The following is an 18,292-nucleotide window of genomic DNA, read 5'->3' as shown; positions in this document are numbered from 1 at the left end:
TTGTATTTACTTAATATGGGCAAATCTGCTTCCTTGTTTTTTTTTTCCTTCTGCAACTTTCTCCGACCCTCTTCTCTGCCAGTGTTGACACCACCATTCTCCATGTGCTTCAGGTGGTCATCTCTGATTCCTCCCTCTCCCTTACTCTGCTCAAAATGGTAACTGTGTGTAATATCTATCCTCTTTTCTCATGACCCTTGTCTTATGTTGTAAGATTTGAGGATTAGGGACCATGTCTTCATATTTGTTTGTACAGCTCCTGTCATCTTGGGTTCCAGATCTTTATACAGGCCTCTGGACACTCGGGACTTGTCTACACTTAGAGCGCTGCTGTAGCGCTTAGTGAAGACGCTACCTACACCAACGAGAGAGCTTCTCCCATTGGCATAGGTACTCTGCCAACATGGGAGGTGGTAGCTATGTCACAGGAGATGTCCTCCTGTTGACACAGCGCTCTCTACCCCAGAAGTTCGGTTGGCATAACGGCGTCATTTAGGGGTGTGGATTTTCCACACCTGAGCAACACAGTTATACCAGCATGAGTGTAGTGTAGACCAGGGCCTAGTCAGTGAAATTGAGTGTTATATCAGCACGTGCACAGATATAGTCCTATTGGAGAGTAGTGAAACTTGAAGGTGCTCACCAGTATCAGAATTAGAGGGACTTTAATTCAATTTCATAACTGTTCTTATAAAATTCCACGTTATTCCACATAAATGTTATTAACATTTACTCTGAGCCTGCATGTACAAACTTTTTGTGTACGTATGCCCCAGAGCAGTGTCTTAGTTAATATACACCAGTGATGGTTAGCAGAGCAAGATCATAGAAAACGAACAGGATATATGACTAAAATCTCAAAAGTATGATTCTCACCTTCAACATATTGTTGAATGTTGGTATTAGAAGATGTATCATCAAAAGTAAACCAAAGTTAGCTATCAGCAACAAATCAGAAAGCCACTGACAGCTGTGGTCTCTTAAGCATCTGTCTCTGGATCTGATATTACAGACGAGATCAAGATACAGTATTCTAGACAAGGACCAGTAAAGAAAATCAAGTGGCGGGTAGGATTTATTAAGTATTGTTGACTGGATTCTGATTTTGTCTGTTAGACTAGCTCTCCCCATTGGGGTGACACCGGATTTACATCAGTGTGACAGCGATCAGATTCTGGCCCTGCATCTTCAAGCCGGAGTGTGGGCCAGATCTTTTTGGACACTTATGTTGTTTTTGTGAATTAGAAATGAGTTCCGTGCGTAATAAAGTTTCCTGCTTTCCTAGTTTATGATGGGAAAAATGTGCTCAGATGCTATGGTGATGAGTGGCAGTATAAAACTCTAAGGTAAGCTAGGAAAAGAAAATCCATAGTCCTAAGAAAGGAAAATACAGAAGATTTTGGGGTTTGGGGGGCTGATGGTCAGGGAAGGAGAGTTGTACTGTCCATTGCTATCAGAATATGCCCAGCTCCTAGCTTATAGGGTGAAATTCACCCTTGTGCAGAAGACCCGCATTAAGTAGTTTACAGGCCTTGTTCTGGCCCTTTTTACTCCTAGAGAGTACAGGATGGGTGAACTATTCATACAATGGACCCATAAACTTGTCTTAGAGCAGAGATGGGCAAACTACGGCCCTGGGCCATATCCGACCCTTCAGATGTTTTAATCTGTCCCTCAAGCTCCCGTTGGTGAGCGGGGTTGGGGGCTTGCCCTGCTCTGGCACTGTAGCCAGGGAGCAGGGTCGGGGGCTTGCCCCACTCAGCGTATGCTGTGGCTCTGCACAGCTCCCGGAAGCAGCATGTCCCCCTTCCGGCTCCTATATGTAGGGGCAGCAAGGGGGCTCCGCGTGCTGCCTCCGCCCCGAGCACCGCCCCCGCAGCTCCCATTGGCCGGGTACCATGGCCAGTGGGAGCTGCAGCGGTGGTGCCTGCATACGTGGCAGCATGCAGAGCTGCCTGGCTGCGCCTCCACGTAGGAGCCGGAGCGGGGACATGCCACTGCTTCCGGGAGCTGCTTGAGGTAAGCACCACCCGGAGCCGGCTCCATGACCCCCTTCTGCGCTGCAACCCCCTGCCCCAGCCCTGATCCCCCTCCCACTCTCCTAACTCCTTGGTCCCAGCCCAGAGCTCCCTCCTGCACCCCCAGGCCCACCCCAGAGCCCGCACCTCCAGCTGGAGCCCTCACCTTCCCCCCTGCACCCCAACCCCCCTGTCCCAGCCCAGAGCCCCTTCCCGCACCTTGAACTCCTCATTTCTGGCCCCTCCCGAGAGCCCGGACCCTCTCCCACACCCCAACCCCAATTTCATGAGCATTCATGGCCTGCCATACAATTTCCATACCCAGATGTGGCCCTCGGGCCAAAAAGTTTGCCCACCCCCGTCTTAGAGCAGTGATGGCAGTAAGTGATTTTGAAGAGCTCAATGCTTTGAGGGTAGGTCTTAGGGCCTGGTTCTGATCTCAGTTACAACGGCGTAGCACCCCTTGACTTCAGTGAGAGTTGCCACCGTCTGAGGGCAGGATTTGGCCCTGACAGTATTTGTCCTCCAAATTACCAGCTCAGTTATTTTAAATAAAGCTCTATATTTTCCCCTCTTGCAGGAGATCTTGCTGCTGAACAGACTGCGTCTCTGAACCACAGTCTTTTCCATAGCAACAGGTTCTGATGTTCGAGTGTTAGATGACTTCATTGTGGTTTACCTACAGGAGGCAGTTCCTGTTTAAAATCCTCCACTTGACCCTTTGAATTTGGAGATGGCATTTGAGTGGAGTGTTACCAGTTAGGGCTGTGTAGGAACGCTAAGGGCTGAAATGGGGAAGTTCCTGGCTAGCAACAGAGCCTGAGGGCAGGATTTAGAGAAAGTCAGCATCATGCTAATAATACCTAGCACCTGTGAAGTGCTTCACATTGTGCCAGCGGTGATGCAAACCTGGGCGTGGCCTGGGGGCAAATCCCCCTGAATGTTGGGGAGGAACCTTCTCTAAACTTCAGAGCTGGTCAGTCCTCTCTGTTACATGGCGCCTACTCAGTGCTTCCGTCCCAAGCCCCTCACGCTTTGGGGAAGGATGACTCCCAATCTGGATTTGAACTTTAAGACCTCTAATACGACCATGCGGGTCTGGATTGTGGTTGGGGGTGTGAGGAGAGTGAGTCTCCTCCCATCGGGCCCAGCAGAGAGGCCAGGCACAGTTGCAGTCCCTGGAGTGCGAATCCCCCAAAGGGGGCAGGGAGGAGATGGCTCAGCTCCATTCTGGGAATCTTTGAGCACAGGGGTGTTGTAAATGTGTGTTTTGATGAGCTACCAGCTGTGGCCCTGGTTTGTTACAGAAGCTGCTGCTAGCTCCCTCATAAGCATGTGGTAGGTTAGACCAAGGGTGGCCAACCTGAGCGGGAGAAGGAACCAGAATTTATCAATGTACATTGCCAAAGAGCCACAGTAATGTGTCAGCAGCCCCCCATCAGCTCCCCCGCCCCGCTCCCAGTGCCTCGCACCGATGAGCACCTCCGGACCCTGATCATACGCGGTGTGCAGGAGGCTCTGGTGGCGGAGGGGAGAGTGAGGGCATGGCTGGCTCGGGGGAAGGGGTGGAGTGGGGGCAGGGCCTGGGGCAGAGCAGGGATTGAGCACTGAGCATTCCCCGGCACATTGGAAAGTTAGCATCTCTAGCTCCAGCCCCGGAGTCCGTGCCTATGCAAGGAGCCGCATATTAATTTCTGAAGAGCCGCAGGTTGGCCACCCCTGGGTTAGACCATCAGGTTGCTGGGAGTCTGTAATACACCCTGCAGAGTGGAATGTGCTGTAAGCATTTGTGTGTTTAACTCAATAGGGACAGAGTCCTGGGTCTCTCACTTCTTGCATGTCACCTCTTGTGCTCTGCCTAATGTCCTGGGCATTGTCTACTGTACTGTACTTCCCCTCTCTGTGCTGTTCTGTGTACTAGGCTTGTTCCTTTTTGTCCTGATGATAGTCCAGCACTGTAGCAACATGCCAAAGTTTGCTCAGCTAATGTACAGAGGTTGCAGTAGAAAACAGTTATGAAAGGGTGAATCAAAATCTCTGGTGTAAGTGTCTCTGCCTGCTCTTGGGAAATGGGTTTTGCTTCCACTGACATCATTCAGATGTTTCCATTCTCTGAAAAGTCTTTCCTCCTCATATGCTACTGTCTAGTCTGAACAACTCTAAGTGTTCAGCGCAAGGTTCTTCTCAAACTTGTCTTGTGCCAGATTGTTACTCTGGGTTATGATTAACTTTAATCTGGGATCAGATTTTATTCCTGAGTGATGGTATGAGTCACATCAGCCCATGAAAGGGTTTCAGATTTACATCATTCTTTTTCAGGTGAAGAGTTTATTTTCATAATACGAGTTAGGCGCTGTAATTAGAGGTACAACTTAAAGCAGAGGGAGAGATGACTTGCACAAAAATGGGGTGGAATTGAAAAATGTTAGGTCAGACTCTGGCCCCTGCTGCACCGGTGTTCTGTCACTATCCCAGTGTAGAGCCACCATAAAACCAGTGCATCTGAGGGTTCGCCTGGCATAACAGCTTCTACACTCATCCTCTTCTGGCCCCTGGCATAGGGGGCAAGGGTGGGAAAACAGGAATCATCCTGCAGCCAAGTAACCTAGCTTTAGGACAGCTAAACATCAAATGAGGCCTAATTTTGTCCTTGCACTGCAGATCTATCTGACTGTTCTTGACTGTGCTCTTGCTTATGCCAGTGTAAATAAGAATTAATTCCACGGACATTTTAACAATGAGATTAGAACCTGGCCCATTGTATTCAGCCGAGAAGTCAAGTCCAAAGTGATAAGATTCTTCTTAGTTTAGGTTAGGATTAATTGACAATTTCTTAACAGTTAGTCAGCAACAGCCACCACTAATCAGATAAACTTTGTGTGATCGTATCAGTCAATAGACGCACTGTGTCAAGCAACATTTCTGAAAGGCGGATGTGAACCCATCGAGCAACAGGTTTTTCTGTCTCTTCAACGCTTCCAGGACAGTATTGCAACATCTAAAAGACAGTGCAGAAAATGAGACCAGAATGTGTCTTGCCGGGAAGCCTCACCAGCAGGATAATTTATGATGTGGTTTGTTTTATTTCTCTCTCTCTCTCTGTTTTTGAAGTGAAGGTTTAAGATTTAAAAAATTCCTTAGGTGTGTTGGACTAAATACTGTTCATCATGACCTGACCGGAGAACTGCAGCTACTGCACTTGATCGGCCTCCTCTTAATAAACAGGCGAAGAGTTTCATCTAAAAATAATGCGGCCAGCAGCAGAGCCTGTTTTATTTTGCTAGCTTTTGCAGCAGAAGTGCTGTCAGCTCACATTTGCAAATGGTGTGGTTTCTCTATTACTTGTTACTCTTCCTGTGAGATTACTATAGCAAGCCCAGCATTAACAAGGATCACTGAACCTAGACGTTTTTGAAAATATTTTTTTCCTTTTTATATAAATGAGAATAATTATAAATAAGAATTAATCGAAGCTCCTGCTGGTGAAAAGGGCTGCATTGTCTGCCTCAGAGTCCCCAACCCTTGACTGTAGCTCAGGAAAGGGAACATGCTCACAGCTTTTTGAGCTTATTAGAGCTGGAATGTGGCTTTGTTCTCATCCCGGGGGGCTACAAAACTTGAAAAATATTCTGTGCCCCCAGCAGCCAGGCCTGACCAAACCTAGCAGCCAGGAACTATGGGAGATGAAGTGCAGGGGCAATATCCTACTGAAAAACCCAGCTGTCTCAGCTGCTGAGAAGGTGCGATTCCTACCAGGATGCTGCTTAGGAACTCCACTTTTGTATCAGTCTCTGGGGTGTAGGGATCTAAAACATTTGAAGACCTTCTGTGGCTCCTGAAAGGGAGAAGGGGCTTCCTGTATGCCTTCTCCACCCCATCCTGGAGCCTCGAGGATGTTGAGGGGTCTGTGCTATTCTACCCTTCCCCCGAAGGGTGTCTGCTGTAAGCTGTATTTGTGTGTGTTTGGGTGCTGGTAAGGGGGTGGGCACTGTGCTACTCTATTCGTCCTTCAGCCTCTGGTTTGGGATCCCCCCTGCTCCCAGTGAATGTGCACGTTGGTTCAAAGATGTCTCAAGTAGCTGCAGATTGAAAGTGTCCTTATTCTGGTCAGTTTCACAGCCATCCACAAGGTCTACAGTATTTTGAAGTGCTGTTGTGAAACTGACCAGAGTCCCGTCAATGTCGCTTTGCGGTAGAAGCAGGAAGGTGGGGTACTATTGCTTTACATTCACTAGATTTTCTTCACAACCACCGTAAGTAAGGCTACGATTTAGTCATGGGTATTTTTTGTAAAAGTCATGGATAAATCATGGGCAGTAACCAAAAATTCACGGCCTGTGACCGGTCCATGATTGTACTATATACCTCTGACTAAATCTTAGTTGGGGGGCATGGCAGGGGCAGACGCTTGCGGGGGGGGGGGGGGGCCTGCAGCATCAGCCACCAGGGGCCATCGAGACCAGCTGCCAGGGGCCCCCCAGGGCCATCCACCCACTGTTGCTCCCGCCGCCCCTAGGACTGCTGTTCCGTTGGTTCCAGGACCAGCCACACCGGCGGCTGCTCCGGGGATCCCCAAGGCCAGCTACCCAGGGCCGCCCAAGTGGCTGGTTGTGGAGCCGCTCCATCAGCCCCGTGGCAGCTGCTTGGGCGGCCCTGGGGTCAGCCACACCGGCCGCTGCAGAAGTCATGGAAAGTCACGGAATCCGTGACCTCTGTGACAGACACGGAACCCTAACCCTAAGTATTATAAACCTTTTTCTTTTGTTGTTGTTGTTGAAGTGAAAGCTTACGTTTGATAGAAAGGAAGGGCTCAGCCCCACCTTCACTTGACGGGAAGTTCTTCCAGTGGCTCGCATATTCCCACTTAGGGATATTGCACTGTCTAATGGTGCTGAACTGTCTCAAAGCAGCGTCTGAGGATGGGGCTATATAAGGGGGCGCAAGTGCCCTCTACCACCTCAGTTCCTTCCAACTGCTGAGCCAGATGGAAGCGAACCACTCCAGTCGGTCGGGATCCGGGGTGTTCTCCATTCCTTGGGCTTGTGTGTGTGTGTGAATGTGAAGCTTGTTGCGCTGTGTCTGGTAAAGCGCTGTAGGTGAGCTGCACCAATAGCATGCACGTGGAACTCCTGTTTTGTTTCTCAGTTTGCGTCATGTGTATGCACAGTGGTGGCTTGTTGTGAACCAAAGGTGTTGCCTTCTCAGAGAGTGAGGTCCTTTGCTTCACTGCACAGCAGTGGACCTCCTGGGATTGTTTTTGCTATGAATTGTGGGAAGTCAGGGGGCTTCAGATTTTTGAGAAATCCCATGTCTCCACCATCCTGTGCTGGCTAGCGCCATTTTTGAATTGCTGTCGGCCAGCATGGACCCGGCAATGCTCTGCTCCGCTGTGGTGGTAGTTGTGATCACACGGAGTCTGCTTGGGGTGTATTTCAGCACTCAAAGCTGGACAATTTCAGCTTTGGAGACCACCTGTCACGTCGCTAAACGGGAGCAGCGGGAGATTCAGCAGTGGTGGAAGCAGGATGGGAGCATGGAGGAAGAGAAAGCCAAGCAGTTGGTACTAGAGGACCGGCTCCTGGATCAGCTACACAGTATGCAGTGCTATTTCTGGGTTTTGGAGACCAATGTGGCTTGGTGTGAAAGGATTGTTCTGTGGACCTGGGATGACCAGCACTGGCGAGAGAATTTCAGGATTTTTTTTTAAGTGATGTGTTGAACTGACTGCAGAGTTGCAGAGGCACCATACCAATCTGTGCTCCCCCATACCTGGGTCACCATTGTCATCTGGAAGCTAGCCACTCCAGAGTGCCACCAGTTTGTGGCCAACCAGTTTGGTGTGGGGAGATAGACTGTTGGGGCCACTGTCATAGGGGTGTGTCATGCCTTGGAAAAGATACTGTTGCACCAGGTTATAAAGCTGGGTAATGCTCAGAAAATTATTGAGGTTTTGCACCAGTGGTGTTCCCAAACTATATTAGGCACATGGGTTCCATCAGTTGCCCCCTGTACTAGGGCACAGAAAGGGGAATTTCCGCAATGGTGTTCCAAGGGCCGGCTGACCGCCGTGGCAGGTTTACAAACATAAATGTAGGGTGGCCAGGAAGGGGCTGTGGTGATACAGCTGAGCTTTGAGAGATAGGATATTTATTCACAGGAACCCTATGGACATTAATGGTGGTGAGGTTTCTTTTGGTTATACCCTGGCTTATCCTCTGCTTCCCTGGTTAACGACGCCATTTGTAGGCCTCTTGGACAAAAGGAAGGAATTTGCAGAATGGAAGTGGAGAGCGCAGTTGGCCCGTGGAAAGGGAGATGGCGCTGTTTGTGGACTAGGTTCAGAAGCTGCTGAAAAAAACCTGCGCTGCCCATTTATAGCAGCACGTTGCATTCTGCGCAATATTTGTTGGACTAAGGGAGAAACCCTGCAAGATGAGTGGGAGTCCGAGGTGCAGACACTTGCTCGGCACTTTGAGCAGCCACCGAAAATAGAAAATGGAAACACCCAGGGGATGTTATTAGGGATGCCTGTCGTTCTCAAGTCTCATGCCTGAAAATGTGCAGCTTTGCATCCAGCTGTTAGCCCGTGGAGGGAGGTGTTTGGGTCGATGGTGAGCTGTGTGGTGTAGCTTATGGGTGTTGGAAGTGGGACCCTGCCTGTGACTTTTCCCCTTCATATGAAGGGGCTTTTGGCTTCAGAGCAGCGATGAGTTATAATGGATGAATTTTAAACTGGTTTCATTAAGAGCCAACCAACAGTAATATAACAAATCAAAATAAAGTTTTTAATTGAACCAGTATTAAAACAACTGTTACTTAAAAATACACTTAACAAATCAAGCTGCCAACTGTGGAAAAAACATTAAAAATAGTGCAGCCAAAACTGAAAGTGCAGGGTATGGCAGAACAGCTAAGGGGGGTTAGAGTCAGAGGCGAGTATACGCCTTCGCTTTTCCTCTTCTTGTCTGCAGGGCTTCTGGGGTGGAGAGTCACCTGCCAGTTAGCAGAGCCAGGGGTCAAGCCAGAGTCAGAACCAAGAATTGAAATGAAGGGTCAGAGCTGAGGTCAGATGCCAGAGGCCAAGCCAGAGTCAGGGTCATAAGTTGGAGGCTGGGGCCAGAGAAAGATCTGGCCACTGAGGATTGGAGGCAAAATGTAAGGGCAGGAGGAGGAACAAAGGCCGGGGTGAGGCAGGAGCCAGCAGGAATCAGGAACTGGTTTGGATGCAGGAAGCAGCCACAACAGGATACCACCTGGTTGCTTGGACAAACTTCCTGTGTCTTCTCCTGGCTTAAACAGCGTGGTTGGACCAATTGGTGGAGCCGGGCGATCCTCCAACCAGAGCTCCCGTGGGTGGAGCCTTGGCTGGGGCTATAGTCCTAGTCGTTTCTCAGCCCACCAGATATCAGTAGGCTTTGGGTGATGGCCAGGATGTAGCGGCTATCTTGAGACTCCTAAGCCTGGGTTCAAGACCAGGGACGTCACATTGTAGATATTGCAAAGCAGATGTCCACTAACAGGTCTTTATGCTGGTGGCAGGCCACGAGAGCTTACTACTCCGATTACTTCTTCCCAGATGGCAGTGAGCTCCAGGATCTTAGCACGGCTCCAAGCAGCAGCACCAGGTGTGCTGTGGGGGTTGTGGGGTAGAATTGCTGTAGTGTCACAAGAATGCTGATACGCTTGAATCCAGGAGCAAGTGGCCAAAATCTGGTTCCGTGCCAGCTTTTAAATGGGGGAAGGGTTTGTCCTGGGAACTTGACACCAAGGCAGGGGAGGGCACAGGATGTAAGCCGGTCAGTAATGGTTGACTGTAAAGCCATGTGGGATAGCTATTGGAGGCACGCAGTGATGCCAGCTGTTGCTTGCACATGAACAACAGTGCGAACTAATTCAGTTCTCCGCAAACTTGGTCCACTTCGCAAGAGGAGTCCAGATTTCAGGTGAAGTGCAGCGTTAATGCGCTGTGACGCATTGCATCATTGGTAGGCCTCATGTTTTAGAAGCGGATTAACTCTATTTGTATGCTTCAAAACCCCCATGTAGACAAGCCCTTAGTGTCTTGATAATGGTTGTGTAGTTACAGTTGAGCGATCAGTGCAGGTAGTTAAGTGAGGTAGTTCGCTCGGTTTCATGTTATGGTGGTGCTGAAGAAAAAGACGACGCTGAGAGATGTACTTTATGTATGTTAGGTGCCTGAAGTGCTTGGGACAGGGGCATTCTCCTTCTGAATGTTCTATCTGCTGGACTTTCACGCCCAGAGCTCCTGAGGGGAGGCAGAATGGATTGCAGGTGCTTCTCCTTAAGGGCCTCTTGAGGCTAAATCCACCCGGTTCTGGGCACAGGCTGGATCCAAGGTCCGAGAAGTCAGTCTTGCTGGTGATTGCCACTGGCTAAGTGGATTTTCCGAGCCCTGTTCTCAAACACTGCTAAAAATAAGGGCAAAACATTTCTACCAGCTAGAAGAAAAACAGTGGGGTTCCCTTTAAATGAAAGTGGGAAGTGGATATCTGTGTCAGACCCTGAAGAGGAGACACAATGGAATATGAACGCGTTTTTTTTTTTTTTTTACAAGGAGGAAGGATATTTCCTGCTTTTTATTTCTTTTTTTTATCCATGTTTGAGGCACGTCTCCAAGTTTATATAAATCTTACAATAACAACTGGGTTAATGAGATTTCTGACTCTGACGCAATTGTCTTTTTACTCTTCATTGAATTAATGACTGTTAAGTGCTTTCTGAGCTGTGCCCTTTTAATGTATCAGGAAACTCCTACACTTTTGCTGCCCAACAAAAAGCTTTCCTTTATTACTATTTTTAAAGGCACAGTGAACTTTTTGTGGTTGCTTTGAGAATAAAGGACCAGATATTCAGACATTTGTCCATTGAAGTAACTGACCTATGCCAATTTATACCACCTGAAGATCTGGTCCAGAGTGTTTTATGATTGTTCTGTATTCATCTGACCTGCCATATACATAGGTTTTAAAAAAGGAGACTCACAGCCAGCCACTTTCCATTAGAAGAGGCATCACTGTTGCCAGAAGCATCATTCCTGAATTTTATTTTGATCAGGTTTTAAACAAAGAGGTTTCTGAAGTCCGCAATGGTATCAGAAAGTACTGACAATGATAAAACCACTTCCTGCTTTCATCTGGCGGCCTGGGTTTGATGGCACCGGTTCTTTGCCGGTAGGGACAGAGTCTCTTGCCTGCACTGGTGTTGCTTGGATGTAATTAAGGGCTGCAGAGGAGAGGAATTTAGGGTTTCATCCAATGTCTGTTGAAATCGATGGAAAGATTCCTATCCATTTCAGTAGTGCTGGAGCGGTTCCACAGTTAATTCTGTTGATGTATGGGCGAGAACATAATCCATCTCCCTCTCCCCCTGCAGCGATGGCTCACAAAGCCTGATGGGAGTAAAAAGTTGTAAAATTGTACCTTTATTTTAAAAAAAATGAAGTTGGGAGATATGAGACTGAATGCACACAGGGAGCAGAACTGCGCAGGTGTCATTGTCATGTATTCACTTTTAAACACTAGAACCATGTGTCAAGCGGTGCTTAGGGCCTGCTGCTTGGGGCTGGATTTTATTTTGATCACAGCTGATTTTGATGGACTGTGGATTTTTGACCAGGAGTGTTGATGATCAGATTGTTCGTTGTGCTATGAAATTACAAGGAAAAAATTGCAGAGCAGTGGTTTACAAGCTGCACAATTTATGTTTGTGTGTAGTGATTTGTCACTAGAAAGTAAACAGTCCATAAACTACAGGCCTCGTTAAACGCGAAGTCATCATGAAAATGAAGGAAGAAGGCCCAGTTCCTTCTATCTATAAATGTACTGTGGTTTTGCTGAATGTCCTAACATTTTCATCACCAGAGTGGTGCTGGAAATGTTAGAACTGTAACATGATGCAAAACACGTTCTCCTTTTGATTATGCAACGTTGCCAACGCTTACGATTTTTATTGCCAGTCTTGTGATATTTGATGTTTTTTTGTTGAAACTTCAGGTACTGGACTCAAGAGACTGCATGTGAATCTCAGATCTCATTTTTTAAAGAATTGCGTTTCTAGCCTTCTTAGGTATGGAGGTAGTTAGATAATACGAAGCAAGTGCAGCTTAAAGGCTTAGAAATCAGAAGGCAATTGAAAAGAACTCCCAAAATATATTTTGTAAAAAATCTCTTGATTTGTATCTTATGATTTTTTGGGTGCCTGACTCCTGATTTTTGAATGCTTGCAATTGGTAATACTGATTGTTAAACAGAAGAGATGGGGTTAAGCTGTAAAGTTTGGTACTGGATTCAGTTCAGATCTCAAACTTTCCCAGTGTTTGTGGTAGTTTAATATCTTTGTTTCCAGTTTGGGGCGTTACAGAGATAGTCCTGACTTGTGATGTTTGGATTACCCGAATCTGAACTTTCCCAAAATCTAGGATGGGAGGTGTGGATGTTTGCAGCCTTTTGCCATAACATGGAGGGCGAAAACATTGATGTTAATGGGGTCAGGATTTCATCAGGAAATTTCAGTGGCATTTGGAGTCTCTTTTGCAAAGGTTTTGAGGTTTATTGGGGGGGAAATCTCTCTTTTAAAAATAGCCTCTCTGTAATATTACTTTTTAGCAACCCATAAGAGAAAGCAAGTTGTTATTAATATACACAAGGACAAGGGATAATGAAGATACAGAGATAAGGTACTTAAACATGCCTGAAATGACTGGATTTAACTTCTCTTCAAGAACTACAACATGCATCTGCTAGAACATAGGACAAGCTTCTGCCCTGGCTGCAACTCTGGGTACGTCTATACTTACCTCCGGGTCCGGCGGTAAGCAATCGATCTTCTGGGATCGATTTATCGCGTCTTTGTAGACGCGATAAATCTATCCCGGAAGTGCTTGCCGTCGACACCGGTACTCCTGCTCGGCGAGAGGAGTACGCGGCATCAACGGGGGAGCCTGCCTGCCGCGTCTGGACCCACGGTAAGTTCGAACTAAGATACTTCGACTTCAGCTACGTTATTCACGTAGCTGAAGTTGCGTATCTTAGTTTGAAGTGGGGGGTTAGTGTGGACCAGCCCTCAGTGGGGTGTAAGTTAGGACAAAGTCTGGCCCATGCTACTCCACAGACAGAGATGGCCTCGGCTTCCTCTGTCTGTTGGGTCATGCACACAACAGCAGATTGAAAAGAAAGCTGGCTGTAAATACATTGATTCTCTAGCGCTATATCTTCAATTTCTACGTTATAATTTATTTGTTTTGAGCTTGCCAGCTAAAAGCCCCAGTTAGAGGTCTGTACACACATACAATGAAACGACATTCCCTGTCTCAAACGGCTGTTAACCTTTTATTTTTCCTTTATTCAAAAACCCAAAACACACCAACAACATGCAGGGTCATAATATGCTTGCATCTGACAACTTTTCCTTTCTTTTTCCTAGAACTATTCATTGCCTTATACGAGGCAGACTCCGGAGTGCAAAGACCCAGACTCTGAATACTTTGAAGAAAACATTAATAAATGTTGCAGCAAATGTCCTCCAGGTAATGGATTTAGGTTATTTATGACTATTACTGTGTAAGGCTAAATTCATCTGATTTCTGGATAAATGTGGTGTGCATGTACCATTGAGAGAGCCAGAGGAGTTACTGATTTTTGCTGCTTTAATATACTCCCAGCCATAAGACCTTGTATTTTTGATCCTGGGACTGTAAGAAACATTTATCGCAGGGCCTAGAGCCAGTTGCCTGAATTACTTCTGGCCAGGGTTCACCCTGTTGGCTTAACCAACCTTTGAATGAGTCTGGCGCCAAAGTGTTGTCTTGCGTGATTTGGATCCCATGCCAGCTGCAGTGTGGCAGATTCAGCTGTTTCCTGGTGAGGCGTGGGGTTTCTTGGGAATTTGCTAGGTTCTTAAAAGTGAACAGATGCAGTTTTACCTGCCAACTTTTTGAGCATAATCTTTTTATTAAAATATTTGTAAAAATGTACTTTCATACAAGGAGAATAACATATAAAACTAATTAAACCACCAGCACCGAATCCTCGCCCCCAATTTAACATTATTAGCCAATGTCCGCCCGAGTACAGTAATAGCAAATACACTGTTAATCCCTGCGTGGGGTACAATGTAGTATTTGCACAGTATTATTAGGTACAGTCTAGCTCTGGGAAGATTCAGTTATTCTATAATTGTTCATTATGGAGTTAGGTGCCTTTTTCCCATGAAGCATCTAGTGCTGATCACTTTCAAAGACAGACCACATGGACCACTGATCTGATTTGCAATGGCTTTTCCTATTGTTCCCAATTACGCCTACTAAGAAATGAGGCAAGTTACGAATGTCAAGCCAGGCCTACACTTATACTCCAATGATATTTTGTAGTGAGATCTTCTTGGTAAGTATTTATTGAGCATAGAAAGCTTTCTTTTGGTTGCAGGTGAAGACATTTTAGTTGCTGGTTGTTGTAATTGCCCACCAAGTATTTTGATCATATAGAGATAAAGCCCCGAGAGAGCTCAGAACTTTGGATACGTTGTTGTCAAAGAGACGAACCATCAGAGTTATTCTTACTCCCCTGGCATTTACCTCACAACATGCTGAGCAAATGTTCTTTGTCTCTCTAAGTGCAAAGTTCCTGTCGCAGAGATTTGGATGATTAAGCAGGAAACGAGCATGTGCTGAAGCAGCCTAAGTGGCTCGAATTGACCAAAAATGTCAAGACTTAACGTCTTGGTTTCCTGTGTTAGAAATGCAATGGAGGAAAATGTCATGATTCATAATTAAACCTTCACACTCTGGCAGTAAATAGCGATCAAGCTCCAGTGGCACCTTCTCCCCTTTATTATAATATTTCACAATAACAAGCCCAGGATTTGGGGCAATGCATAGGAAACTGAAAGTCTCTGTAGTTGTCGATATTTGTGAAGTTGAACGGAAGGGTTTTTCATGTTGATTTATATAAAAAAAAAAGCCCAGATTTTTAAAGGTATTAACTCATTTTTCCATCAGCAATGCACAGCCTAAGAGATTTAGGAGCCTAGGTCACATTTCCCCAAAAGGGATTTAGGCACTTTAGAACCTAAATCCCTTGAACCGTCAATGAGATTTAGGCTCCTAAATCAGTAAGGCGTTACAGTGCTGAGCGCAGTGGTGCCTAAATGCCTTTTAAAAATCGGGGCCTAAGAACCTAAATCATTAACAGGATACATGGAGCCAAATTAGAAATTGTAGATAAAATATATTTGAAAACCAAATATTTGGAAATCTTTTCCTGTGTTACTTAACTGCCAGGACCTGGCTTCATGGTTCCCTGTGACTCCAGTACATCACTAATCCCTAAAATGGAGATTCTCAAAGGAGGGGCCAAAACTAGCTATGAAGGCTTTCTTGGCAGGGCCTCATTGTTCCTCTCATTGAGCAAGCATGTCCTCCAGCGTGTTTCTGTATGCCATGCTCCTATACCAGATATGGACTGGCTACAGAGCCTCCCTGTGAGTGATACACACCAGATGTGTTCAGTATAAAATCCTTCAGTGCTCTGTCTGTATGGCTGAGTGTAGTTGAAATAAGGTACAGCAGAACCTCGAACTGACCTGTCAACCACATCCCTCGTATGGAACCAGAGGCAGCAGCAGAGACGACAAAGCAAATACAGACTGTTAGTGTTAATACAGACAGTGTTAAACGTAAATTACTAAAAAAATAAAGACAGGTTTCAGAGTAGCAGCCGTGTTAGTCTGTATCCTCAAAAAGAACAGGAGTCCTTGTGGCACCTTAGAGACTAACAAATTTATTAGAGCATAAGCTTTCGTGGGCTACTGCCCACTTCCTCGGATGCATCTAGAGTGGAACATATATTGAACAAATTTATTAGAGCATAATAATATTGGCCTCTCAGAGTTGGTAAGACAACTCCCACCTGTTCATGCTCTCTGTATGTGTATATATATCTCCTGAATATATGTTCCATTCTATATCCATCTGAAGAAGTGGGCAGTAGCCCACGAAAGCTTAAGCTCTAATAAATTTGTTAGTCTCTAAGGTGCCACAAGGACTCCTGTTCTTTTTAAAAAAATAAAGGGAGAGTTTTGAGAGATTTGACAAGGTAAGGAAATGTTCTGTGCTTGTTTCATTTAAATTAAGATGGTTAAAAGCAGCATTTTTCTTCTGCATAAACAACGAGGAGGCCTTGTGGCACCTTAGAGACTAACACATTTATTTGGGCATAAGCTTTTGTGGGCTAGAACCTGCTTCATCAGATGCATGGAGTGAAAAATAAAGTTTCAAAGCTGTATTAAGTCAATGCTGAGTCTTACCACCTCCATTCCTGAGGTGCTGGTAACGCTGAGGTTCTACTGTATGCCACACACAACACCACCTAGTGGCTAACTAGTATAATACAAGTTTCAGAGTAGCAGCTGTGTTAGTCTGTGTCCGCAAAAAGAACAGGAGTACTTGTAATTTAGCATTTCATTTCATCTCCCTTTAAGTTCTACATTCCTACCATTTTACAAAATTTATTCTATCCTACTGGTTTTGAAGTTCAATATGGAACAATCTGTTAAGTGTCTCTGAGTTGTGTTGGTTTTCTAATTGCATGTCCTGAATGCATAGCAACTTCGTCATCTGGCGACTCGTTAGCTGCAATGACTGCTGTGGTCTGTTTCGAATCCTTGAGTTGTCTTGTTCTGCATCTGCCATCTGTAGAGTTAGTTGGCTCTGTTGATTGTTCTTTCTGAGGAACGGACTGTAGATGTAAACAGTTTCTGTTGAACTCTCCACTGTCAGTCTTGATTACATATGATCTGACCTGATTTTTTTTTTTTTTTTTCTTTTCTTTTCGACAGCTGGAGTTGTCCATTTCCCCCTGCCTCCTTTCTCCCCCCCCTCAGATTGAGAGGAACACGGTTACCAGGTTCTAGACTTGGCAGTTCTCTAATGAGTGACATCTGTTGTAAAAGTGTTTGCAAGCTTTCTTAGCCTTTTGTATCCAATTTCGCTACCTCTTCACGTCTGACCCCTTTGGAGATAGATTCTTTCCCAAAGTTGGAACAGCAGTTTTGAGCTGTCTTCCCATCAGGAGTTGTGCTGGACTATATGCAATAGCAGCTCTTGGTGTTGATCTGTAGCTCAGAAAAGCAAGGAATGAATCTTCCCGCTGTAGGATTTTATTGGCTGTCTATACAGCTCTCTCAGCCTCTCCGTTTGCTTGTGGGTAATGTGGGCTGCTAGTAATATGATCAAAATCATATTTTGTTTGGAATGACTTGCATTCTGCTGCAATGAATTGTAATCCGTTTCCCATGACGAGTTGTTCTGGAATACTGAAGTGAGCAAAAGGGCACTTTAGTATTCTCAGCAACACTGCAACATGTTATATCTTTCAAGTACGTTATTTCTATTGGAAAAATAGTCCACGATGACCAGGTAATGATGTCCTCTGAATTTGCATAAATCTACGGCTAGTCTCTTCCAAGATCTCTCTGGTAGAGGTGTTGTTATTAAAGGTTCTTTGTGTTGTTTTGGTGTGTTAGTTCTGCAGTGTTTGCATGCACATATTTCATTCTTTGTCCTTGCCCAGCCACAGTACTGTCTGGTTGGCTGTTCACAGTATTTAATTAATCCTTAATGTCCTTCGTGGATGAGGTTTAGGATTTCTCCTTTCATTTAGTTTAGAATTACGATGCAATTGCCTTTATTCATGTGTCCATTTGACCTGCTTAATTGTCTACGCACTGCAAAGTAGTCTCTTGTCATTTCCTTAGCATCCTTTAGATACTTGGGTGAGCCAGCTCCAGTGTAACTTAGAACTTCCTAAACTTGCATGTCTGCCACGGCTGCTTTTTGTAGCTGGTGTCGTCCTTTTCTGACACTGGTCTGTATGTGTTCACAGCTTCCATGTACGCTGTTACAGCATCTTTGAACTCACGGGTAGTTGAGTGCAAAGCTGCGCTCCGTGACAGAGTTCTGCAACGACCAGATTTTGCCCCAGAACTTATTAGCAATTGGGTTAAATCTGATTAACCTTATTGACAGACGTTAGCATCTTAATGGTGCTTGATCCAGGACCTTTCCACTGATGAGGGTTACAGCAGTTTATGGTGTGTCGTCAGTGTAAACGAATCCAATCCACGCAGATAGCTGTAAAAGTTCTCCCGTGTCCATACGTTTGCCAGGTACTCCTTTTCAATCGGTGCATATTCTTTTTCTGCTTCTGTAAGTGTGCAAGAGTAAAATGCAACTACTTCCACTCAGAGCTGTGATGTGG

At 45.8% G+C, this 18,292-nt stretch overlaps 1 protein-coding gene across 1 annotated transcript in view; it reads left to right on the top strand.

Moving 5' to 3' along the window:
- The window catches only part of TNFRSF1B (TNF receptor superfamily member 1B), a 38,231-nt gene that overhangs the window by 6,583 nt on the left and 13,356 nt on the right, over nt 1-18,292 (top strand). Inside the window, exon 2 of the mRNA XM_054009128.1 lies at nt 13,461-13,563. Coding sequence (XP_053865103.1) covers nt 13,461-13,563 — 103 coding nt within the window. The remainder of the gene's footprint in view (nt 1-13,460; nt 13,564-18,292) is intronic.

The sequence above is a fragment of the Malaclemys terrapin genome, chromosome 19 (assembly GCF_027887155.1).
Source record: "Malaclemys terrapin pileata isolate rMalTer1 chromosome 19, rMalTer1.hap1, whole genome shotgun sequence".
Taxonomy (NCBI): Eukaryota; Metazoa; Chordata; order Testudines; family Emydidae; genus Malaclemys; species Malaclemys terrapin.
The sequence above is the reverse complement of the archived record's forward strand: the minus strand, read 5'-3'. Positions and strand labels throughout refer to the sequence as shown.